Source organism: Dermacentor variabilis, chromosome 8 (assembly GCF_050947875.1).
Source record: "Dermacentor variabilis isolate Ectoservices chromosome 8, ASM5094787v1, whole genome shotgun sequence".
Classification (NCBI taxonomy): domain Eukaryota; kingdom Metazoa; phylum Arthropoda; class Arachnida; order Ixodida; family Ixodidae; genus Dermacentor; species Dermacentor variabilis.
In genome coordinates this window covers 102,907,378-102,934,397 of record NC_134575.1, presented here as the reverse complement: position 1 = coordinate 102,934,397, position 27,020 = coordinate 102,907,378, and the positions used below count along the sequence as shown (strand labels likewise).

Here is a 27,020-nt window from a genome sequence, read left to right as displayed (position 1 = left end):
CTGCGCGAATTGGTAGGCTGCATGAAAGAGAGACATTCTTATTGAATGACAGGAAGTTATTCGGCATATATCTGGCGATCACTCAGGAAATGGTTGTTGTGGAACGACGAGTCGGTTCTGATGTACTTCGCTATAAAAACGCGCGAGATAGTGTCGAGCAGCCTATATTGGCTTTTGTGTGTGTATATATATATCAATTCTAAATATTGTAAGGCAGTTTGTCGTGTGCGTATCATGGACACGCATGCTTATATCGCCTTCCGTTTCCCTACCACGGTTGCGCTTTAAAACCAACAGCGCGCGCATGCGATCCCATAGATGAGATGAATACATATATATAGAAAAGTATCAGTCATAGCTCTCGTAGTATAGCCTTCTGAGCCGTTTCCCTTTTCTTTTTCTTCTCTTTTTTTTTCTTTGAAAGAAGTCCTATTAGGGTTATTATAATTACACGAAGGTATTTCGCCCTCGCCAGCAGCAGTACTTGAGATAGCTATTCCGGCGGCTAGCTTCCCACGCTATGCGTGCCGCCCCCGCACCTGTTTAAGCTTTTTCCTAGACGCTAGAGCTATACAATATCCGCGCAACCTTGAGCGATCGGAAAGCGCGTTTTCCACCCTGGGCCGGCGGAGAGGGGAGATTTCGTTCCGGCCGCGAAGCTCTCTACATCTCAGTAAGGTGCCTCGCGGTGGTCTCGTGCTGAAGATGCCCTCTCGGTGAGCGCATATTTCCCCCCTCATCTTTTAAGAGATTCAATACATACAAGCATTTGTCTCGCAAACCAGATTTATTTCAAGGGAATTTCCCACGTCTCAATAATTTCTCTCGTCGTATACGAGTGCTGATTGCCGTGTTATAGTTTGTTAACGAAGCTTCCCCTTAAGTCTAAATATTTTAAGGCAGTTTTCCTAGTCTATAAAGCCGCTCGAGTTCACGCTGCTCCTCTGGCGGCCATTTTTCAAAGAAATTATCGAATGCCGCGGACAACATCAGTCCCTTTCCACATAAGTATGAGGCTCGGAGCAGGAGCTTTGGCGCTTGAAAGTAACCGTTGGCTTGACGAACCAACCGACTGAGCTACCTTTCCGGGCTACATTGAAGGATCACGAGTTCAAATCACATGTTATGTTCCTTTTTTTTCCTTTTTTTCTTTTAATGTATTTTCCTTCCTTTTATCACTGTACGGAAACCCTCCGAGAAAAAAAAATTATATATCCTCAATTATGTGTGGCCACACATGTGCAGGTCATAAATACCAGGTTCTCTAGCCGAGTGCCATCCATGCGGTATAACCGAGCTCAGATTGGTCCACCTTGACTGATCAAATAGGGCACCACTGTAGGTTAAATGAGGCGTACAACTCCTGCGGGACCCGCCGTGGTTGCTCAGTGGTCATGGTGTTAGACTGCAGAACACGAGGTCGCGGGATCGGACCCCGGCCATGGCGGCCGCATTTCGATGGGGGCGAAATGCGAAAACACCCGTGTACTTAGAATTAGGTGCACGCTAAAGAACCCCAGGTGGTCGAAATTTTCGGAGTCCTCCACTACGGCGTGCATAATCAGAAAGTGGTTTTGTCACGCTAAACACCATAATTCAATTTTTAATTTAGCTCCTGCGGGGACGGTAGAGTATCCGTCTCCAGTGCAAGAGGACCGTGATTCAAATCCCGGTGCAGCGCAATTCTCCACCGGGAAATACAAAAAAAAAACCGTGTGTTGAGAAAATTGCACAAACAGGCCTGGAGTGCGGCCTGATCCCGGTGACCAGAACCGGTAACGCACTCTCTCACCAGAGCAGGATTGGCCACCCTGGTGCAGTACTTGGCCACAACCTCCTATATGAATACAACAATCAAACCCCGGCCCTCAGTCCCCAGCAGCCGCGAAGCAACTGACCACGGCGGCGGTCAGATCTGTAACGCTGCAGAGGGTGCTAAGAATACCTGGCTCCGGACAGGCCGCCATTGGAATCTGAACCTGGAAACGTTTAACGTCAGAACGCTATCTAGTGAGGCGAGTCTAGCAGTGTTATTGGAGGAATTAGAGGGTAGTAAATGGGATATAATAGGGCTCAGTGAGGTTAGGAGGGCAAAAGAAGCATATACAGTGCTAAAAAGCGGGCATGTACTGTGTTACCGGGGCTTAGCGGAGAGACGAGAACTAGGAGTCGGATTCCTGATTAATAAGGAAATAGCTGGTAACATACAGGAATTCTATAGCATTAACGAGAGGGTGGCAGGTCTTGTTGTGAAACTTAATAAGAGGTACAAATTGAAGGTGGTACAAGTCTATGCCCCTACATGCAGTCATGATGACCAGGAAGTCGAAAGCTTTTATGAAGACGTGGAATCGGCGATGGGTAAAGTCAAAACAAAATACACTATACTGATGGGCGACTTCAATGCCAGGGTAGGCAAGAAGCAGGCTGGAGACAAGTCAGTGGGGGAATATGGCATAGGCTCTAGGAATAGCAGAGGAGAATTATTAGTAGAGTTTGCAGAACAGAATAATATGCGGATAATGAACACCTTTTTCCGCAAGCGGGTTAGTCGAAAGTGGACGTGGAGGAGCCCGAATGGTGAGACTAGAAATGAAATCGACTTCATACTCTGCGCGAACCCTGGCATCATACAAGATGTAGACGTACTCGGCAAGGTACGCTGCAGTGACCATAGGATGGTAAGAACTCGAATTAGCCTAGACTCGAGGAGGGAACGGAAGAAACTGGTACACAAGAAGCCAATCAATGAGTTAGCGGTAAGAGGGAAACTAGAGGAATTCCGGATCAAGCTACAGAACAGGTATTCGGCTTTAGCTCAGGAAGAGGACCTTAGTGTTGAAGCAATGAACGACTATCTCATGGGAACCATTAAGGAGTGCGCAATAGAAGTCGGTGGTAACTCCGTTAGACAGGAAACCAGTAAGCTATCGCAGGAGACGAAAGATCTGATCAAGAAACGCCAATGTATGAAAGCCTCTAACCCTACAGCTAGAATAGAACTGGCAGAACTTGCTAAGTTAATCAACAAGCGTAAGACAGCGGACATCAGGAACTATAATATGGATAGAATTGAACAGGCTCTCAGGAACGGAGGAAGCCTAAAAACAGTGAAGAAGAAACTAGGAATAGGCAAGAATCAGATGTGTGCGTTAAGAGACAAAGCCGGCAATATCGTTACTAATATGGATGAGATAGTTCAAGTGGCTGAGGAGTTCTATAGAGATTTATACAGTACCAGGGGCACCCACCACGATAGTGGAAGAGAGAGTAGCCTAGAGGAATTCGAAATCCCACAGGTAACGCCAGAAGAAGTAAAGAAAGCCTTAGGAGCTATGCAAAGGGGGAAGGCAGCTGGGGAGCATCAGGTAACAGCAGATTTGTTGAAGGATGGTGGTCAGATTGTTCTAGAGAAACTGGCCACCCTGTATACGCAATGCCTCATAACCTCGAGCGTACCGGAATCTTGGAAGAACGCTAACATAATCCTAATCCATAAGAAAGGGGACGCCAAAGACTTGAAAGATTATAGACCGATCAGCTTACTGTCCGTTGCCTACAAAGTATTTACTAAGGTAATCGCAAATAGAATCAGGAACACCTTAGACTTCTGTCAACCAAAGGACCAGGCAGGATTCCGTAAAGGCTACTCAACAATAGACCATATTCACACTATCAATCAAGTGATAGAGAAATGTGCAGAATATAATCAACCGTTATATATAGCTTTCATTGATTACGAGAAAGCGTTTGATTCAGTCGAAACCTCAGCAGTCATGGAGGCATTACGGAATCAGGGTGTAGATGAGCCATATGTAAAGATACTGGAAGATATCTATAGCGGCTCCACAGCCACCGTAGTCCTCCACAAAGAAAGCAACAAAATCCCTATAAAGAAAGGCGTCAGACAGGGAGATACGATATCTCCAATGCTATTCACAGCATGTTTACAGGAGGTATTCAGAGGCCTGGAGTGGGAAGAATTGGGGATAAAAGTTGATGGAGAATACCTTAGCAACTTGCGATTCGCTGATGATATTGCCTTGCTTAGTAACTCAGGAGACCAATTGCAATGCATGCTCACTGACCTGGAGAGGCAAAGCAGAAGGGTGGGTCTGAAAGTTAATCTGCAGAAAACTAAAGTAATGTTTAACAGGCTCGGAAGAGAACAGCAGTTTACGATAGGTAGCGAAGCACTGGACTGGGTAAGGGACTACATCTACTTAGGGCAGGTAGTGACCACGGATCCGGATCATGAGACTGAAATAACCAGAAGAATAAGAATGGGCTGGGGTGCGTTTGGCAGGCATTCTCAAATCATGAACAGCAGGATGCCACTATCCCTCAAAAGGAAAGTGTATAACAGCTGTGTGTTACCAGTACTCACATATGGGGCAGAAACCTGGAGACTTACGAAAAGGGTTCTGCTGAAATTGAGGACGACGCAACGAGCTATGGAAAGAAGAATGATGGGTGTGACATTAAGGGATAAGAAGAGAGCAGATTGGGTGAGCCAACAAACGCGGGTAAACGACATCTTAGTTGAAATCAAGAAAAAGAAATGGGCATGGGCCGGACATGTAATGAGGAGGGAAGATAACCGATGGTCACTAAGGGTTACGGACTGGATTCCAAGGGAAGGGATGCGTAGCAGGGGGCGGCAGAAAGTTAGGTGGGCGGATGACATTAAGACGTTTGCAGGGACAACATGGCCACAATTAGTACATGACCGGGGTAGTTGGAGAAGTATGGGAGAGGCCTTTGCCCTGCAGTGGGCGTAACTAGGCTGATGATGATGATGATGATGATATTACAGGTTCACAGGCGTTGTAAGGTGCAATAATTTATTCGAGACTGAAACATAACAGATTATTGCGGTACTTTACACTTCGGAAAGAAATGTGACGTCAACTTCCGGCAGTTATTTATTTATGCACGTTTTCTTTCACAAATTTGGGCATTCCATGGCAAATTTTAAACGAAACTTAGGGTAACTAATACGTTGTGCGAAAATATATAATCACCAGCGCAGTTTACGGCCTGGTCTGTTTTCGGCCCCCTCTTCTTGCTCGAAAGGACTTTCTTCTTTTGGAGCCAATGTAGGTAGACTTCACGATGACCAATATAGGTACATTTTGCGAACAATAATTGACACGTTTATTCATTGTTTTCTTACTCTGACCACTTCCCAAGAGATTACACCTCGCACAAGAAAGCGAAAAAAAATTGTGAGGGCTCGCCCAAGCAGATTTTGTTTCTTGTTCATTTTTATTAAATTTCGCAATGAACCAGGTCATACTCCAGCCTATGCCACGCAGCAAGCGCTGGATCAGCACTTCAGTGCCAGAGAACCGTTGGCACGAACCTGGTTCGCAGCTCTGCTCTGCTGACTACATCGTCAACAACTTCCTAAGCCCCGTACTCTTCCATGAGGCCCTTACGCACGTGCCCAAGGACGCCATCTTGTTGGAGATCGGACCACACTGCCTCTTGCAGGTGAGACGGATGCTGGACAAATCAGTTCACTCGCTGCATTCACTACAGTTCGTCAGGCTCAAAGCGCCGGCAACGCATGTGCTTTCAAAACTGACATTTGCAGTTGTGAACGCCATCAGATGCAAATAGAAAAAAAAAATACATGTAAGCCACTTTTCAGTTTCAAGACAAACATCCATGCGGACATTATATTTCAGTTTGTTCAGACACGAAAAAATACCTGGTATTCCGTTCGCTATTGTATGCTCGTATTTCTCGAATATTTGCATTCTAATTTATTTAGACACTTACTGTTTAACCAATCCTAATTTCAAAAAATAAACCATAGTGAGCGACAATTCTCTCGAAAACGTATCCCGCTCGCTTTTAAGGGCACTTCGTGAACACTTAATCAATTTGTGATCACCGCGATCAATTTTCCTTTGCTGAGCCAGTGATTATTTCCGATGGCGAATTTTAACTCGTATTTAGCTAGCCCAAGAATTCATTAGCATTTGTATGCTGATGTGGCGCCTGCGGCTTCGTTTCCAGAAATACGTTTTCACTAAAACACTACTTCCAAATAGTTTTCACGGCTTCAATGTAGCAAGGATCAAGGTAGATTTCATTTTGTGCTGTGCTGTCGTTCTTGTACCTGCTGCTGCAGAAACGGAAACCATAGTATGTACGCGCACAAGGCAGCCGACAAGGTCTGCCGGAGGTGAAACAGCACCAAAAATATGTTTTGTCGTATATGTCATTTAACTCATCACAGGCGATCCTGCGGCGCTCTGTAGGCCCCGATGCCAGCTGCCTAGGGCTGATGAAACGCGACGCGGACAACCTCCAGTATTTCTTGCGCTCTCTGGGTGAACTTCACACTTTTGGTGTTGAGATGGACTTGTCAGTGATCTACCCTCCGGTTCCGTGCCCCGTGCCTCGCGGCACTCCCAGCATCGCTCACTTGGTTAGCTGGGACCACTCCCAGACATGGGACGTCGCTCACTGGAAAGATTTCCAGTCGCCGAGACAGGTAATTCAATTTCTGTTGCATTGAGACACATGGCCGATGTGTGATGCAAAGTAATTTTGCGCTTGTCGTTTCCCTTGCCTATCTGAAAAAAACAAATCAGTTTCGTTGGTTTCCGGGGGACCCTTCAAGTTTAGCTGAAGTTTAGTCCGTATTTAGGTAGACCCTGCAAATACGATCGTGGACTCGAGTCATTGGAGATGGTGCAGTTCTCATTGGCTGGAAATAGAGCACTCAACTATATCAATGAGGCATCTCTTAAACTATGCCAGCAACCCAGATCTCAATTACTGCACATTATTAGCGAAAGCTGGCATGGTGATAGATATTGACGACGAGTTTTGCGCGAACAAAAAGAAACTGGACAGCTGCTTGTAAGACCACGGGTGGCTGCAGCAGAGTTTTCTTCGTTTAAATAAGTACCCGATGTAGATAGGTTTCAAAGGTTGTCATGGCGACAAACCACCGAAGTGAATAACTCGGTTTCATTTCTTCCAATGATATTCCTACAAGAGCGATCTTGCTGGAGCATTACGTACAAGGCATTATTACGTTATAGGTTATACGGAGAACGAAATGATGTATTCATAGTAAATAGGTATAGCATGAGCGCTATGAAGTTTTATCTTGATATCACAGTTTATGTGAATGTTCAGGTAGCCCTTTCTGTATTATCGCCTTCTACTTTTTTAGTGAATATAAATAAACTCGCTAAGCTAATCCTTCTCATATCGTTAAAATGAAATGCTAGCATGCGATGCACTTTGGCTACACGGGCCTTGTACGAGCTGGAAAATATCAAGACTAGAAATTCCTTTCTTGCGGGTTAACACTTTAAATGCTGCAGGGTGCGATTACCTGGACTATATCGCGACAAATCGTTGAAAAAATTGACAGCATATTGAGGAACTCACTTAACGTGCTACATTGAGTCACGTAACCGTAACAAGAGGCATTTATTATGAAAGTGTGGTCGTTAAGCTCATTGGGCGAGAGTTCATGTACTTAGATTTTTCACGGTGACTCAACGCGCACGATTGCTGCGGCACTTTTTCTTCAGCAAAACAGAAAATTGTGTGAATTGGTATATGCCAACAATTCTAAAGTGCAGCGCAAAAAAAAGTAACTCAAGAGAAGACTGATTCACACAACATTCCAGCACAATAGAACTGCATTTCTCGAGAAAAGCGCTCTACAGCATACATAGAACCCTGGGTCTTGCGGAACTACGAGTTCAGCTGCCAAGTAATTCTTCTTTTCGCTACAGTTCTCGTGGCACTACTGAACAGCTCTGTCTAATTGTGTTTTGAACCGTAGCGCTATGGCCAACTCTGCCTTCATTGAGCTGTGCCGAGGCCAAATTACCAAACTTTTGAGGAGAATTGGACAGTCTCAAAATTTATGAGATGGCATAGTGCACGTCACTACAAGTCACCATTTTGTTACAAAGGTGTTATATTTCATTGCAACATAGTGGCAAGCAGCTTTTGCTGGCTTTCATTATTCCTAATGCATTTTGTTTTAGCACTACAAGCAAGGATGCACAAAAACGAAATGCTGTATTCAGAGCGCATACAGCAGAAACTTCTTTATATGACAGCAAAATTGCGTTGTGTAACCTTAGGCCATCAGGATGGGCGCTGTCAATGCCTATTAGCCACTTTTTTGTACACGTACATCCTTTGCACGCACTCTACACGCTAAGACAATATCTTGGTTTATTGGGCTAATTACTAGGGATTATAATATTTTTAGCATAAATAATGTTTCGTCCAGAATATAATCTGAAAAAGGAAATGATGAAATGGCTTGACTAGTTTTAAGTTCTCCGGAAAAAAACTCATGATTTTGCATTTTAGTTATTATATAGCGAGTATTACGGGCTGCACTGTGCCTTAGGCACAGTCTAAACTGTTAGATTGTTCAGTGAGGATGTGCCATAAGCTCGCTCGCCAACTATGCGTTACCGGTGCAGTGAATCAGTGACCGTTTGTCAGAAGGTTGGTGGCCGAGAGCCATAAGCAAAAGTATTCCTTTACTAGTGGCGTCAGTCACTGCTTCTTTTAAGCTGCGGACGGGAGCGAGTAAAGTACACTGACGTCATGACGCCGAATGTAGGGCCCGTACCTACGACTTCGATATTCAGAGAATCATTATCTAGCGACTGAGCTAGTTAGGCATCTACGTGCCAGAGTTGGAGTTTTCAAGGCACCATATTTTTGGGCGGCTGACATCGCTCAGAGGATGTGCGCTATTCAACAGGTCTGCGCATCAGAAGCTCGCGTCCAGCCTGAGTTTGTTGCGTTCCTCTGTTCGCTCCAAGGTGACTACGTCGAGGTGTTAAAGAGGCCGCTGCATGATTTCTGCAAATTTTTCTAAAGATTGACTGCACAAAGCGGGCTTTGCAGTTCTTATGCGAAACCACTGTCATTTCGCAAATTTTTTCTGCACCAGACAAAGTTCGCAAAATGGTTAACCATTATAAAAAAGTTTTGCACCACGACCGCGCTCACGAGAAAGGAGACAACGTGGGCGCTTACTTCCACTGTTTATTGAGCATAAAACGACACCACATATATAGCCCTCCCATACCTGAGCCCATGCGCACGCGTACAAGGCATCAATTATATTCGAGTAAAAAACACGTTATCTGAGTAAGTGTGAAAAAAATTTCTGCTCGGCCTCGTACAGAAAAACAGATGTGTCACTAACAAAAGCCGGACCAGCTTTTCTAATATAAGAAGCGTCCAAAGTTTCACGTGTCGTTTGTTGCCTACCTTTACCCAAATGTCACATCTCGGAACCGTGGAATACAATTGGTGCAAACCCTGCAGTTTTTCTGCTAGCCGTTCACCACCATTATTTCCTATATCTCCGCATGTTTCTTAAGTTTTTCATTGGAAAACTCACGAGAGTGTTCATAGGATTTTCCGCAGGGCAGGGGCATTTCATAAACGACGTTTGTGGCACATTTTATCAAAGGCTCGACATGCCTTTTCTCACAGCCAACCTTTTGGTCTTCGCAAGTTATGCTTCGACTCAGCCGGGCTAGCTTTCTGGGAGCTGAAAACACTACCGGTACGTTGTACCAGTTAGCCATTTCATTCAGGCAGTGCGAAACCCTGTGCATGTAGGGAACCACTACAGGCCAGTCATTGCTCACGAGTTCTTTTCTGCTGGCACCAGCTTTTATCTTCTTCAGAAGCGTTTCTGTCGCTGGGACCAGGACCTACTCAGGCAAACCAGCTACAACCAGCCTTCCCAATTGGTTGTCAAACCTAGCTTGCATCTCATACGCACACGACTTCCGGAATGACGACTCCAGGCAGAGATTTGCGATGCCTCTTTTTACTACTTTTGAGTCGGCGAAATTATACGGGAGGAGTCTTTCTTGCGCACGAGGGGAATGAGCCCAGCAAATATGCCCATCTACAAACTTTCACAGTAAATCTAGAAAGTGAAGCGTGCCATTAACCGGCAGTTCATGGGTAAACGATAGCCCTTTTTTCGAGTTTTATAAACTGCCCTAAAACACTGTTTACCGTTGCCTCATTAGAAACAGCCCTTTGCTTGTTTAAAACAACTAAAATCTCGTCCATGTAAGGAAGCACGTTTAGGAATTTGTCAGTACTGAAATGATTGAAACGTTCATGTAAAGAGCGAACGATAAATGATAGCAAGGTATTTCAAATATATGGGCTATGCAAGAGCTTATAGAAAAGCCTTTCTTTTGCAAGAAAGCTTGCTCGTCAAATATGGTAACACTGCTGAGAATATAAAACTCTAAAAGGGCTAAAAAGTTATCTACACTAACCAGCGATGTTCTGGAAAGATGCAGGGCCGCGTTAGTCCATGCAAGCTCTTTTGCAGAGGCAAATAGCTGAGCATGCGGCACTAAATAGAACAGCTCTTCCACGTTAACAGAAAAAGCATAACCTTATCACTATTTCCTGCGAAAAAAATTGACTATATCCCCAGAACGTCTCGTAAGCAAGGAATCGATTATTTTCAGACCATTCAGCTTTCTCTGCAGGAACATACTGACGCAGTGCTGCCAGGTCCCAACTTCACTTACAATCGTTAGAAATGGAGCTTCAAGTTTCTGCGTTTCAGCACTGAAGAAAACACTTAACGCCCAACTGCTGCAATAAGTTATATCCGTGACTAGCCTTTGCACATTTACACGTTTACAAAGTGCAATAGCTTTATTCCTAATTCTCGTTTGACCTTTTTTCACAGGTACAATTTTTTTGTTGAAAAACGTATATTGGACAGACGGGCCGTTGCGTGAATGACCGACTCAGGAAACATGCAAAAGATGTAGAAAATAATGATGGTGAACAGCTAGTTGAACATTGCAGCCCCTGCACTAATTGCATTCCACGGATGCGAGATATGAGGATATTGTCTAGAGGCAGGCAACAAACGCACGTGAAACCTTGGAACCTTTTTGCATTAGAAAGGCTGGTCCGAATTTTGTCAGTGGCGCATCTGTTTCTCTGTACCAGGCCGAGCAGAAATTTCATTCACGCTTGCTCAAATATCGTGTTATTTACCCGAATCTACTTGATGCCTTTTACACGCGGGCGTGCGCTCGGGTCTGTGAGGGCTCTGTATGTGTGATCCTTGTACCCTCGATGAACAGTTGAAGTAGCGCCCGTGTTGTCTCCTTTCTTATGTGTGTAGTCTTGGTGAAAAACTCGCTAATTATGTCGAATATCCGCCTAGCCCAGCAGTTCACTCTTCTGAAAGGGTTAACCATTGTTACCAGAGTACTGAACCAGAATTTAACGGAAAATTAAACACAGGAAAAGAAATCATTTTTGTTGGAACTGAAACTTCATCGGAACGTTATATTTTTTCACTTCGGAGTGCAACCGAAAGCAAAAAAAACAGCTGTTTACGGTTCAGGTTGGCCAACTATTCTGTAGGTTTTCTTCAATTTAATGACAGCAGTTATCGCCTCAGCTGTGCTACCTTACGTGTAAGCAACACTCTCTTCAAATGATGTCGCCGATATCACCTGCTCCAATTTGCCATGGCAATGCGCTTTCTACAGAAAGCACCGTACCTGACGGCAATTTACCGCGCGGCTTCTTTCTGAGGGACAAACGGCGAGCCGACATAGTGCATAACATTCTTCTTGACTCCTCGCAACGTCGCTGAATGACACATATGCTTGCACATTTTCTATCCTCACGAGGGGCTGACTATAGCGGTAAATTAACAGTTTCCATCAATGGCTTACGTAGCTTTCGCAGTACTACGATGGAGGATGGTTTTGCTTGAGTTGTTAGCTTACTCAACAAGGCGCAACACCAGTCCTTTTCTACCAGGCCGTCTACCTGCTGCTGACCGTCTCTAATGACCCACGTTGTGAAAGGTTTCGGTCTCATGTTCGGCATCATCATCATCATCATCATCATCATCATCATCATCATCATCATCATCATCATCATCATCATCATCATCATCAGCCTGGTTACGCCCACTGCAGGGCAAAGGCCTCTCCCATACTTCTCCAACAACCCCGGTGATGTACTAATTGTGGCCATGCAGTCCCTGCAAACTTCTTAATCTCATCCGCCCACCTAACTTTCTGCCGCCCCCTGCTACGCTTCCCTTCCCTTGGAATCCAGTCCGTAACCCTTAATGACCATCGGTTATCTTCCCTCCTGATTACATGTCCCGCCCATGCCCATTTCTTTTTCTTGATTTCAACTAAGATGTCATTAACTCGCGTTTGTTCCCTCACCCAATCTGCTCTTTTCTAATCCCTTAACGTTAACGTCATGTTGTGCTCTAAATAAGTCCTTTTTTGTGATGAGCGCACACTGGCCATGTCTACATACATTGTCGTAACTAAGCAGTCAACTGGTGTTTCTGCGTGATTCTCAACGAAAAAGAAAGCGGCGTGGGAACTTCGGCTGCGGTGTTGGTGCTCTCACCCTTTTACTCAATAGCACACTCATGCCGCTGTAATGTCAGTGCCCATCTCGCAATCTGAAGAATGATCGAGTACTTGAAAGCCTTTCACTTAGAAAGTGCCTTGTGTTTCGTTTCACTCAGGCACAACCTATGTCAAATTTTCTAATACGGAAACGTTATTCGATGGCGCCTTTCTCTCGGTTACTGAATAATCTTGGGCGGGTCTATGAGAGCGTGGCTCGCGATTGCTGCTGGGCGCCGTTGACCTACGTACAGCTGTCACATGGCTTCTGCGAGGCCGCAGTCGCTGCCGTCAGTGTACATTACGAAGCATTTCTGAAAATGGAAAATGGGTGATATCAGAAGAAGCGTCAACAATTCGCCAAAGCAATTCGCTGCTCGCTTACGCAGCCCATTATTTTTCCTTAAAGACTTACTGGTTCAGTTGGCCGAACCCGTCTGCAGTGTTGGATAACCTGCTCCTGAAAATCAAATCATACCAAAAAAGGATTGCGTGCCTTTCCTATCTGTATACGCGTAATGGACTACGGTACGCTGCTTATCCATCTTTTGCTTTCATGTGCCGCTGTCTGTACCAAAACCCAGAAGATTGATTTTGCTGGTCCCAATCTGAATTTTTTCAAAGTGGATCGCAAAGCCTACACTAAGCACGCCCTGTAACTCATCGTAAACATGCTTGCTCTCTTCTTCACAAGTACAGGAAAACATTGCAACACAGGTGATTCTGAAAGTTTCCATAACATAGCACAATGCTCATAATCTGTTGACGTGCGCATGTGCTCCTGACAAGCCGAAATGCATGCAAGGCAACTGATATTTGGCGATGCATTTCGGAGGCTTCCGATAGTTAGTCATATTTCATTATATCCAGGGTTGATTTCATCTAGTAAATGTTACGCCTACTGATTTAATTTTTATGGCAACAAATAATGTAGGCTGTGTGTCAAGTTCAATGATTATGTGCGCCTGCAGGTGTTTGAACACATTATGGAAGTTGACATCGAAGCCAACAGCGAGGACAAGTACCTGGTCGGTCACCAGCTAGATGGACGTATACTGCATCCTGGTATGGGCTACTTGGTTATGGTGTGGAAGTTCCTGGCGAGCCGCTATGGAAAGCCTATGAACGAGATGCCTGTAATTATCGAGGACGTCAGACTGGAGCGTTTCACGATTCTGCCTTCAACAGGTGAGGAAAATATATTTTTCCTATCAATGATTTCATCAAGTAGCCGTTTGTGACATAAGTGTACATTAGATAATTGCACAAATACTGTGAGTGCTAAGCGGACGATGCGTTTAATGCAATGTGGGACACCAGCCCTCTCAATAACGAGCCGGTGGTGATGACCACGATCCATTAAAGAGAAAAGTAGCACATCACTACTTGCTGCTAGGATAGTTGGTTTATATTTAACAGGGCTTAATGGGGAGCAACAGAACAGAAACTAACACCAGCACGGGAAAGCCGTTCATGCTAGTCCTTGCCATTCATTTATCTCTGCTCCTATTGCACCGTATTACCCGTAAAGGAAAATGTGATCTCAATCGACGGATTTGGCATGTAGTCCTACGCACGGGCCCTCTTTTTACCTGATGTCACATTTTTGATGGGAATGCTGGCAACGTAACGATACGTCGAAGCGTCCGTGCCGCAAAACCTGGGGCTACACCCAGGTCAGACGCTCGCTGCGCAGTGCTGGCGTCTTGCGAAAGCTGTCTTGTTTTGCGCAAAGTATCATTTTGAAATGAAAACAGCGACGATGAGAATGCACGTGTAAATGCGTTAGTCCCCGTCTGGCCTGATTGTCCCAGTCTGCTTTTCGAGCGCCAGCTGCACTCAAGGACCGTAAACTCACCGCTCGCTAAACTTGCCTAACATGCCTTGCCTTACTGCTGCGCCCTTCCGCAGCAGTGATGTTAGTTTGTGACATCGCATGGGCACATATAGAACGTCTTCAGCTATAAATAGTTCCGGTTTTAGTAACTCACACACACAAAAAAGATTGCGCCAGAGCCCACCTCACGATGGCTGGCGATGGCAATTCGCTTGGCGTTTAATCAATATAGCGACACAACCTATCGCAACTGTCGAAACCATTTTCGGTTGAGCAGTGTACCGCAGCGTAATTCCTCTTTCGCGCTTCGCTAAGAATTTCTCGGCGTCATCTAGCGCCACTGCCATGAAGCCTGCGCATGGCCTCCGATATGCGTGGCGCAACGGTGCGTGTGAACGCTTAGCATTGTTCTCTCGCTTGCAGCACATTCAGGAGCGCATACTCAGTCGCCCAAGGTGGCGAGAGGTTCATTTAAGAGCGGCACGTACCCAGTGCACTCATGGCGCAGCTCGCCAATGCGTCGGGTTGGTACTCTTGAGTAACGCTCCATTCGTGGATTTGACTCCGCTCGAAATGGGAGAAATTTAAGAAATCTTTTTAGTCATTTTACAGCGCCACATTCCCAACGGCACATTCAAGCTACTCACGTTGCCGTCAAAGACGTTCGTTTAAGAGCAGCCAGGTTCTGCTGGCACAAACCGACTGACCCAAGTTGTTATCGAAGAGGTTCGTAAAGACCAGCGTAGATTGAGTGATGATGATATTGATGATGATGATGATAATGATGATGATGATCAAAACGTTTAAAGAGGGAGTAAGGTGGTCTTGTAGATCATATGACTGGCGCCCCGAGTCCAGGGCTCCACTGGCCTTCGCTGCCCACCGGAATTGGTGGCACATACTCATTTCTTCAAGTCGGCATGAAGGGTTTCTTTGAACTGCAGTAGCTACCCAGTCCTGCATGCTACAGTAACCCATGTCAGCTTAAAGAGGGTCCTTGAAGTTCGGCGCGTATATATACTTTGCGCAGTGCTCTGTATATGCGCAATCATCCACATTGATCCGACGGCTGCTTTCGAATCCAGTTACTTCAGCAAAGCAGTCCGATCTGCTACCCATTTTACCACGGACTATTCAATTCAGTCTTTATTTTTCTCGTGGACAAAGAAGGAGACAGGACTAAAAGCTCGTAAGCTTGACACAGATCCGGCCTCCTTTATCAACTTGGCAGTACAGTACAGAGGCAGAGATTTTCAATTTTCAATATCAACACTGAAACAAAATAACAAAACACTTTGTAAGAAGCAGCACTATGCATTGCAGTACAAATATATATATTAGAAAAACAAATAACTGCCCATGGGAAAAAGAAAAAAAAATAACAGGTATAAGTTTAAACTGAGTGAAATATTACGTAATCTTGCTAAGAAAAAATCACTTAAATGGTGAAAGGGGTCAAACAATTATTTGTTCAATTTAGCGAGTGCGTGGTCGACCACCGGGGGTTTTTTAACGTGCACCTAAATCTAAGTACACGGGTGTTTTCGCATGTGACCCCATCGAAATGCGGCCGCCATGGCCGGGATTCGAACCCGCGACCTCGTGCCTAGCAGCCCAACACCATAGCCACTAGGCAACCACGGCGGGTATGAGCAGTGATATGAGCAATAGCGACACAAACGGATGTGATACTTAACGGAATATTGGCCGCTGTAACTTGTTTATCCTTTTTTGCTGGGGACCACGTTTCCCCCGCAAACAGCTTAATTTTACCGCTCAGTGCAAGATGGATGGATGGATGGAATAACTTTACTGAAAGGAACTGCGAGCTACGGGGCGCGAGGCCCCATAGAGAGGGCTACTCCCACGTTGGGACCGGGAGTTTGAACTCCCTGACCGGATCGGGGGCTAGCTGGAGGGCCCAGAGCTGCTCCATCAGGTCCGTGCTGTGCAATGCTTCCTGTAGCCTGGCCGAGTCTTGATTCTTGTTTGCGTGCCTCCGAACACACGGCCAGAACAAGTGATGTACGTCTAGTGTGGTAAGGCAATTTTCGCAATATGATGTTTTGTATAGCTCAGGCATGTAGTGATGCAGTCGTTCTGCATGGGGTACGTGTTTGTTTGAAGCATTCTGAACGTGAAGGCTTGATGCCTGGTGAGCATATTCTGAGGCGTGCTGTATATTCTGCGGTCTAGATAAAAGTGCTTTGTGATATCTTTGTGCGTGAAGGGAGGGTTCCGATTCTCGCTGGGATGGTCACGACCAGAATAGGTGGCGGTGCCGAGGGTTAGGTCTCGAGCGCTCCTGTGAGCCATCTCATTCAGATTAGGAGGGGTGTCCTCCCAAGTCGCCTCTGCATAATTTAGGGCTTACTTGAGCGTTATCCTTACTTCAAGATATTGTGTGTGTTCTCGCCGGACCTTGCGTAATCACATTTTATGCGCGATATGTATCATGTAATCATTAGAAGGTATGCGAACACCAGCGATTACGTTAAGGTACCGGACACCTCCCCCAAGACAAGACAACGCAGGCGTCGTTCGGCACCATCGACCAAGCTGCAGGTTTCAAAACCCTCCCCCAGAACATGAACTTGTACCCGAGATGACCAGGAGGGTCGTGGCTAAGTCAACTACCACCTTGACAGACGGAGCATCGCCTGCAGCCGTCGTACTGCAACAACACAGGGAACTACCTACAGGATGTTTCACTTAACTTGGGCCAAACTTTAAAAACATGCGAATGCTACGTATCTGGACAGAATCAAGGTAATGCTGTTTGCCGTGGCTTGGGATTACTCATTATGACTAGCTAGACAGCTAGTCATAATGAAATGATCAACTTCTCAATTATTACAACTAGATAAGAAGTGCGAATGTGAAAATTGCAAAGCACGGCGAGAAACTCCCGATAGCGCTTCTGGTCGCTGAATAGGTGCTAAGTGTTGAATAGTGCTAAGTGCTTAATATCTTCTAAAACAGTGAATAAATGTTTTTCTGATCGTGAAGGAAGCCCGCGAATGCATGCAAAATGCCTCGAGTGGCCAGTCGCGCGGCAATTTTCCATGTATTTACTGGCCTCTTTCAGGCTTTGAAAAAACACTAATACGTAGGCCGTATCGAGCAACATGAAGCTCTGACAGGAGTTTTATTTATGTTCCTCTGCAATATTCTGATTGACACTTTAATATTTTATAACAATCGTGAAGCAGAATAAATAATTAGTACCAATTATCTAATCAGGCTGATACGAAGAAACAATCTGAATATCTATAAGCAACGGCAAAGAAGATTACCTTCGTTCTGTCCAGCTTCGTGGCATTTTCATATGTATAAAGTTTGGCCCATGTTCAGTGAAACCCTCTGTATATTCCGCGGAGCTTCGACCGACGATGCAGAGACCTAGCTCGATACATTCGAAAGGCTTCCAACTTTCAACAGCTGGAACTGCACCAAGCTGTATCATGTGCACTTCTCCATGGAGGACGCCAAAAACAATTGCTTCGGGAACCGGGAAACTGCTCTAACAACGTATGATCTAATTGAAAGCAATGCTTGAAGACCTTTACGAGCGTCGTTCGGAGGGGGAAGGCCAAATTAAGAATTCAAGGCCAAGTACCGTCGTCCAATGAGAATATCACCATTTTCGTAGAATATACGACCCCTCTTTTCCAGTGCGCCTAGCCAGAAATGTCCAAGAAAAAGCTTTTGCTTCCAGATGCGGAGCCAAAAGCAAGAATTCTTTAATGGACTGATCTGAAACGCGCCGAAATCCACAGCAGAATTGTCGACAGGAGCAACTACGATTAAGAGCACTTTAAGTGCGGGCTAGGAAATATAACCGCGAAGTGCTCATGGCACAGTGCGAAATCCAAGCACTGGGCTCGGACGGCCAGCGAAAGACCAGCAGGACCACTGTGCGTGACGAGCTGCGCGAGATGTTCTCTTTGTCACATGTTCAGGTGGCCTCAATGTCTGACATGGTCAAGGACGAACTTCAATGGAGACTGGAAGTTTGTTTTCGAATTGCAGCCCGAAACGATGCATCCCGCGCCGGAAGCGATGACTTTCGCTGCGGTCGCCCAACGCTAAGGTCCCCTTCCGCGTCAGGTACCGACGGAATTTTGTCGTGCGTCACTGCCAGCTCGCCCGCCCACCGCCCAGGGCAGCTACCCAAGGAAGGGTAGCTGCCCTGGGCGGAAATATTTAATTTTAATATTCAGCCATTAAGGAACGATTCGAAAGAACTGCATATACTTGGTGCTATAAAAGGTTGACCAGAGTGTCCAATGTCGCTTCATGGAGCACCCAATGAAATGATTTCTTATTTTTCATCGCCACAAGCTTCCTGACGCGAGTTGACTAAGTGCCGAGGATGTGAACTCTGCCATCTGAACTAAAGTGCGCTTAGGAACCAGCTTCGGCGGGGTGGTACACGTTACGGCCTACGAGCCAAGAAAAGAGCCTTCGTAGTTACTTTTAGCTTCCGAACTATTGGTGTGAGTGAGATAAGCCGTAGGAATTCTGTTTTATTCAGTGCCTTCTTCTGAGGAATCATTGACGTGATACCTGCATGGTGTTACGACTGGCCTCTGTAACTAAAGAAATCATGTTATGCCGCTAAAGCTAGGACGGCGAAAGCCTCGAAGCCGAATGGCTTGTGACGGTAAAAGACGTCAATGAACTTTTCCATGCGCTGTTTTAGAGCTTTGTTACGAAACACGCCACATCGCCGATGCGTTTCCGTGGTCGCAGGCTGCGCATTTCGTTGGGGCCGGTGTTCCTTCACCGACTGAAATGCTATCGATCTCTGAGGGCTCATGCAATTCGTGTCACGCAACACAGGGAGATAAGCAGTCAATGAATTCATAAGGACGATAAAGATTGATCAGGGGTTATATTGGTCTCATGATGGTTGATTATGGTTTGACGTGGATGGATAAAGTGCTAAAGAGTCATCAGGGCTTATAATGGTGGGATAAATTCTGATAAGGACCGAAAAGGGTAGATAAGGGTCGGATCAAATACGATAAGGCTTGATATGGTGGAACTATGCACGGCAAGATTGATTTGGGCTAATAAGGTTTACAACGACCTATAATGCTCGATAAGGGTTTATACTGGTCGAACGAAATTTGATAAGATTGATAAGGGCCCCGAACTGCGTGGAGATGAGCAACTGACACAGTGCTTACGCGCACTTCGACAACTCTAGTGGATTTTAAGCATAATTTTTCGGTAGGCTCTTAAAGCCAGTCACATAACTGTTGTTATTGGCGTCTGCCAAAAATTTTTGTCTCTTGTTGGGAGCGCCGTTGTACACCGTACATGGAAAAGCAAATGTGTCAGCTTGCTAAGCCTGGTGCTTGTCACAATCGTAAGTGTACTCGTCACAGGTCCGCTGTCTCGTTGTAGAATTGATTGAATCCCGCTTCCTACAACCCAGACTTTCTGTAAGCAAGAGTTTGGCGTCAGCGTTTTCTCGTTAACTGACATTGCACGCTTGAGCGCTTTCCGGCCACGGTCCTGGATGCTGCTCAAGACAATGCTCTTCTCATCAACATCCAGTGCGGTTCGGTATTCGCATCACACTACAGTGTGTGCCATTCTCGAGCGAATGACTGGTATTTTCTACCGTACACTGATAGAGGTAAGCGATTGTTCGAAATATTGAATATTACTCGAATAGTCTGCTATCCGGCTGGTACATAATTCGAGAATCCAATAGCCTAATTTGTCCAATGTCCTTGTCTGTTTGAATACTATAAATAAAATTCATCATCATCATCATCAGCCTGGTTATGCCCACTGCAGGGCAAAGGCCTCTCCCATAGTTCTCCAACAACCCCGGTCATGTACTAATTGTGGCCATGCCATGCCTGAAAACTTCTTAATCTCATCCGCCCACCTAACTTTCTGCCGCCCCCTGCTATGCTTCCCTTCCCTTGGGATCCAGTCCGTAACCCTTAATGACCATCGGTTATCTTCCCTCCTCAATACATGTCCTGCCCATGCCCATTTCTTTTTCTTGATTTCAACTAAGATGTCATTAACTCGCGTTTGTTCCCTCACCCAATCTGCTCTTTTCTTATCCCTTAACGTTACACCTATCATTCTTCTTTCCATAGCTCGTTGCGTCGTCCTCAATCTGAGTAGAACCCTTTTCGTAAGCCTCCAGGTTTCTGCCCCGTAGGTGAGTACTGGTGAGACACAGCTATTATATAATTTTCTCTTGAGGGATAATGGCAACCTGCTGTTCATGATCTGAGAACGCCTGCCAAACGCACCCCAGCCCATTCTTATTCTTCTGATTATTTCCGTCTCATGATCCGGATCCGCCGTGACTACCTGCCCTAAGTAGATGCATTCGCTTACGACTTCCAGTGCCTCGCTGCCTATTGTAAATTGCTGTTCTCTTCCGAGACTGTTAAGCATTACTTTAGTTTTCTGCAGATTAATTTTTAGACCCACTCTTCTGCTTTGCCTCTCCAGGTCAGTGAGCATGCATCGCAATTGGTCCCCTGAGTTACTAAGCAAGGCAATATCATCAGCGAATCGCAAGTTACTGAGGTATTCTCCATTAACTTTTATCCCAATTCTTCCCAATCCAGCTCTCTGAATACCTCCTGTAAACACGCTGTGGATAGCATTGGAGATATTGTATCTCCCCGCCTGACGCCTTTCTTTATTAGGATTTTGTTGCTTGCTTTATGGAGGACTACGGTGGCTGCGGAGCCACTATAGATATGTTTCAGTATTTTTACATACGGCTCGTCTCCACCCTGATTCCGTAATGCCTCTATGCCTGCTCAGGTTCAGACAGAATCAAACGCTTTCTCGTAATCAATGAAAGCTATATATAAGGGTTGGTTATATTCCGCACATTTCTCTATCACCTGATTGATAGTGTGAATATGATCTATTATTGAGTGGCCTTTACGGAATCCTGCCTGGTCCTTTGCTTGACAGAAGTCTAAGGTGTTCCTGATTCTATCTGCGATTACCTTAGTAAATAGTTTGTAGTCAACGGACAGTAAGCTGATCGGTCTATAATTTTTCAAGTCTTTGGCGTCCCCTTTCTTATGGATTAGGATTATGTTAGTGTTCTTCCACAATTCCGGTACGCTCGAGGTCATGAGGGATTGCGTATACAGGGTGGCCAGTTTCTCTAGAACAATCTGTCCACCATCCTTCAACAAATCTGTTGTTACCTGATCCTCCCCAGCTGCCTTCCCCCTTTGCATATCTCCCAAGGCTTTCTTTACTTCTTCCGGCGTTACCTTTGGGATTTCAAATTCCGCTGGACTAATTTCTCTTCCATTATCGTCGAGGGTGCCACTGGTACTGTATAAATCTCTATCGAAATCCTCAGCCACTTGAACTATCTCTTCCGTATTAGTAATGATATTGCCGGCTTTGTCTCTTAACGCATACATCTGATTCTTGCCAATTCCTAGTTTCTTCATGTGAAGGCGAACGCTTCGCTGGATGTTCTGTTAGTCTGCTGCTAAAGTTTGCGGCTCGTATTGCTCGTGCGGCAACGGCCTCTCTCTCCACCAATTCTGCATTGCCAGAACGCCTGCGTCGAATTAGGGCCGCATGCTGCTCTCGTCAGGCCGCGGCCGCACCTTCCTCCATAGCCGAGCTGCTCTAGCCGCTTGCGCAGTGGCGTACTTTCTCGGTCCTCTCTTCCCGAGACTAGGGCCTGGCGCATCGTCACTCATATCGATGTGGAATGAAGATCTGAGCCCGCGCGGCGACCTATACGAGATGGGCGAGCGTGTTGCCATCGTTTGCACGAAGTTCCACAGGCGCCGCCATTGACATTTCGCTCGCCCTCCCGAGCTCCCGCTGTAGCCCTTTGCCTCAACGCCCTCCGTCGCCACCGCAGACATTTGTGTCAACTCTACGACAATGCGCAGTCGCCCTTTCTCAGATCCCTCCTCCGGCGCTGCTGTTTCCTTTCCCGGCACGCTCCGGTTTTCTCTACCCCAGAACGCGACCCTGATACATAGAAATCTAAGGATTTCGCCTTCAAATTACGGTTGCTGAAGTCGACAGGATCAAACATTGGTTTTGGGCATAGCCGTTTCGATTATCGTCTTCGGGCGCGGCTATTTATCATCTACATATCGAAGCACAAGACGTTGCTGTATGATATAGCGCGAATTCTCTCTGAAGCCTGTATACGTGCTTCGTTATATTTAAATACGGTGACTAAGTAATACCTAGTTATTCTTTTTTGTTTACCTATTTATTCATTCTCAATTACACTGCAAATGTAGCTTTATTGCAGGTGGGAACATAGTAAATCTGGGAATTCTCGTAAAAAACAAGCATAAAAAATGAAAGTGAATACAATAAACAAGCAAAGTTAGTAAGCAGCGAAGTTGTAGTCGCAGGGCCATGCAGGCAGGATGCAGGCAGAATGGCCACGAGGAACAGCTTTAAACAATGTGTTTCATGTCGTAATGACAGGTGGGAAGAACGACTGTTTCAGCACGTTGGTGTGGCACTGAGTTTCTCGGGTACCAGTTAATTAACGCAAACGAACACGTTTATTCTGGTTAGGTGGGGTTCTGCTGAAGCGATTAATTTAAGAATTTGTGGTGTTTTTATTGCGATACAAATTATATGGACACACCAGGCGCATTTTTGCCGTCGCCGTGATGTTGCACATAAAGTCCGAGGGCGACAACACCGTCGCCGCGCGTGGTATGCTTTATGTGCGAGAGAAAGCTCGTGAGGGAAGCTGACGATCGCGGCTCGACCTGGTGCGTGAAGGAGGAAACCCGGGAGCAAACGAGCCGTCATCCATCGCGCGAAAGGCCGTGAGGGGATGGCAGGCAAGGAGAGTGGCGGCGCTGTGCTCCAACAGCAATTGCGTACTTCGCGACGGGGCGCAACGGGAACTGACGATCCGGCTCAGTCTCGCGTGCGATAGGAAGGAAAGCGGGGAGGTAGCGCACGAAGGAGGTACGCCAAAAAGGACGTATTTTCCACGGTTGCGCACGGTGGCGCGCTCCCTATGGTCAAAGGGATCTGCAGACGGCTCATATATTTGTGTGCGCTGTGTTCTCTCCGCGCTTGCGTCGAAGTGATTAACAGCAGTAAGGCCACTTCGGTCGCTGCTGCTACTGCGCTTGCTCACCTCTGTTGGAGCCCGCATGTGGCCTTCATGAAACGGCGCCTGACAGCAACTTCCCTGTTCAAATACTTGACAGTAGACGGGATGTCAGTAGACGCAATGCTTAAACTCTACACAGATCTCTTTCAAGGTTTCTTAAGGTATAGTCTACCCGTACTGAACAGCACCTGCAAGACAAAAATTCGTGTTCTGCAGGCAGCACAAGCTCAAGCACTCACGAGTGTGCCTTGGTTTGCCCAGGGGCAACTCTTGCGATTGCTCCGAACCATCCAATGCGAACTCACATTACGGTGGTAGCCCTGAGAACGCACATCAGACATTTTGCACGTGCGCCGTATCACCACCTTGCAACACTACCTTCAGACAGGCACGAAGCATCATTCTCTAAAACTATCATCAAGTACAACGACAAACTTCCCTCGGGCTTCACCGCTGCACCTAAACCATCGATACCCCTTTGGTGTCTTATCAGTCCCACGTTCCATCTCAGCGTACATGGAATCGGGAAAAAGTCTCAACTGTCGTGGCCTGTGCTGAAACAACTGTCTCTGCTTATTCTGCTCGAGAAGTACGCGGACAGTGAAGACATACTGATGGTTCCACAAACATCCAGTGTTCGTCCGCTGCTCTGGTTGTCCCAGCAAAATCTATTATCATCAGCTTTAGGACTGACCACCCAACCACATCGACATCTGCTGAACTAGCTGCTCTTCGCGCTGCACTTTGTTTCTTCAATCGGGAGCCACCTCGACAATGGTCAATCTTCAGCGACTCAAAGGCAGCCCTACAATCTGTGCTATCAGCTCTGCGTAGCGGGCCATTCGAACAGCTCGTATTCGATATTAGATACCTACTTCATACATCACAGGAGAAAGGACACCACGTGACGTTTCAGTGGCTGCCAAGTCACTGCGGCGTCACTCGAAACGAAGACGCCGATAATGCCGCTCGGGCAGCTCTTGAAGACGCACAAGAAGAGGCCATACCGCTTTCGCGATCCGACGCAGCTAGCAGACTTCGAGTGCTCGCACAGGAGATCACACTCTCTCTATGGTGCACACCAAACAGCCAGACCAACCGGAGCAACCGTCAATACCACCTGCCCTCTTTGATGCATCTCTATATGCCAACTGGACGCCGCCGAACAGAGGCGACTCTGTTTTATCGCTTATGGATAGGGGTAGCTTTCACGAAATCTTAATCGTTTCGCATTGGAATGGCCGACAACGCTCTCTGCAATGCCTGTCTTTGCAAGGAGACGCTGGAACACATTTTGTGCGACTGTCCTGAATTTAATGTTCAGCGACAGTCCCTGGCATACGTTCTAGCGCACCTTGAAACTAGACCATTGTCCCTCGACACGATTTTCACATGCCGCCGACTGAAGACATCGCAGGTGAAGGCGACGAAGGGACTACTTCGGTTTTTGAAAGAGACGGGATTAGACAAGCGGCTGTGACAGTGATATCACGTACCACGCCAGATGGATGAAGTCTAACGGACGATGTGTGTGTGCTGTGCTATGTGCTCTCTCTCTCCCTTCCCCATCTTTCATCGCCCCCATACCTATCCCATGTGCAGGGTAGCAAGCCGGTTCAGCTAAACTGGTTAACCTCCCTGCCTTTCCTTCTCCACTTTTTCCTTCCTTCCTTCCTTCCTTGACACCTAGTGTCCGAGCTCACCTAGTGGTTCATGTTTGCTTGTGTGCGCTGACACCATGCTTGGTAATACAGCTAGTATGCGAATGTTTGGGAATGCGAACCGATAAAACTAATGTTCTTACTTTGTACAGCCGTGTACTAATACACTATCACAATCGATCCTTTACCCTTTAGTCCATTACCCAGCACAGGGTAGCCAGCCGGTACTTACACTGGCTAAGCTCCCTGTATTTCCTCCTATTTTGCGTCTCTGTCTTCCGGATCAAAGTGCCACTTTCTTTTAAATATTGTTTCTTTTTATCAAATCAATTTCTGCGCTACAATATGTACTTTCTAGATTACGGAATCAATAAATATATATTTTATCCAATGTAGTTGTATACGAACGCAATGCACATACCGTTCGCACCACAAACCTGCTATATGATAAATAAACGATTTGGTTTATTTGCACAAAGAACATTATTTTTCTACCATAAGGATGCCTAGGTCGGTGTTTATTACGTGCAAGTCACTTCCAACGTATTCTAGGTCATTTTTTTCCTTCCCCACATTAACATTTTCTCATTGGAACCTACGCATGCTATTAGCCCTGATACGCGTACCTCTTAGTTTAACTACAGTTTCTTGAAAGTGACAATGATTTCCTGGCAATAGCGTTCCACATGTGTTTACTTTATGCTTATCCAAATGCGCAGGTAAATTGCAGCTAGGTTTCAACTAAGCAAAGTAGCAAAGCAGGTAGATGACGGAAACATAGTTTAGGATCAATAGAAAGATTAGTTGATACACAGAACATTGTTGTCGTTAGCTGAAAAACAAAATTTTCGAATAAGCCAGCTGCACTGGTGTGCTTCCAGTTTCATCGCCTCAATTTAACTGGCACCTAACATTTCTCGAGCGACAAGGATAATGAGCTGTCGCAAGAAGAACAAAGTCTTAGGGCAACAACACACTGTCCTGTTCATCATGCTGTTGTCCATGTCACCACTCACACTCACGTAATACACTGACTGTCCCGACTACACATGAACCCAATGTTTGGTATACCAAGAACTGTGACCTTTTAAGTGTATCCATGAACTTGAGTTATTGCTGAGGTAAAGGTGGCGCAATTTTACGTTTGGAGATTTCCTCTTCTTTATCCGTGTATCTGGCACCTATTTGACCTAGATGACGACACTTTTTCACTGCTTTCCTGCCAACAGGCAGGTATTCTTTCATGGTAAACACTATTCCACATCAAATTATTTTTGGGGGGTACTGTATTTCAAGTCTGAAAAAAAATACTAAAGGTGAATGTATTGGCGAGGAAATCAAGTTCGCGGCTTGCTGGAGTCTAGTTTAGCGATGGCAGTTTATACCAAGGAGTAGAGAACATGCTCTTGCGTGCGCAGGTTGTGTACGTTTCCATATCAGCATGATGCCCATCTCTGGCGAGTTTGAAGTGTCCGAGGGCCGAGCAGTGGTTTGCAAAGGCCGGATCCGCATGGCCGAAGAAGGTGAGACGGTGCTCCTCAAGGACCCTCCTGGAACGCCTGCAGAGACCGTTGCGTACGATATGGACTGCGCGGACGTTTACAAGGAGTTGAGACTCCGCGGATGCCAGTACAGCGGAGCTTTCCAGGGGGTCACCAAGGCCGACTCAAAGAGTAAGTGCGAACTAGAATTAGTAATACGCCATTGCAAGTACATGTGCGGGATTTTGGCGAGACGCGTAACCATATATTTTTAGCATTCTAATAACATTCGCACTTTGTAATAGGAGGCCTGACGTATTTTGTAGGTACAAACTGAGCATTCTGAAATGGCGCCCTGTAAGATATGGTGTTTGGTCGGATTTGTGAAATACACTCACTTGAGAAATATCATAAGAAGCCAACAAACACTGACACCAAGGACAACATAGGGGAAATTAC

The 27,020-nt window shown here is 46.0% G+C and overlaps 1 protein-coding gene across 1 annotated transcript in view; it reads left to right on the top strand.

The window, feature by feature from the left end:
* LOC142591506 (fatty acid synthase-like) overlaps window positions 1–27,020 on the top strand; it is a 194,631-nt gene that overhangs the window by 88,877 nt on the left and 78,734 nt on the right. The window contains exons 10-13 of the mRNA XM_075703830.1: window positions 5,293–5,496; window positions 6,251–6,508; window positions 13,427–13,643; window positions 26,499–26,753. Coding sequence (XP_075559945.1) covers window positions 5,293–5,496; window positions 6,251–6,508; window positions 13,427–13,643; window positions 26,499–26,753 — 934 coding nt within the window. The remainder of the gene's footprint in view (window positions 1–5,292; window positions 5,497–6,250; window positions 6,509–13,426; window positions 13,644–26,498; window positions 26,754–27,020) is intronic.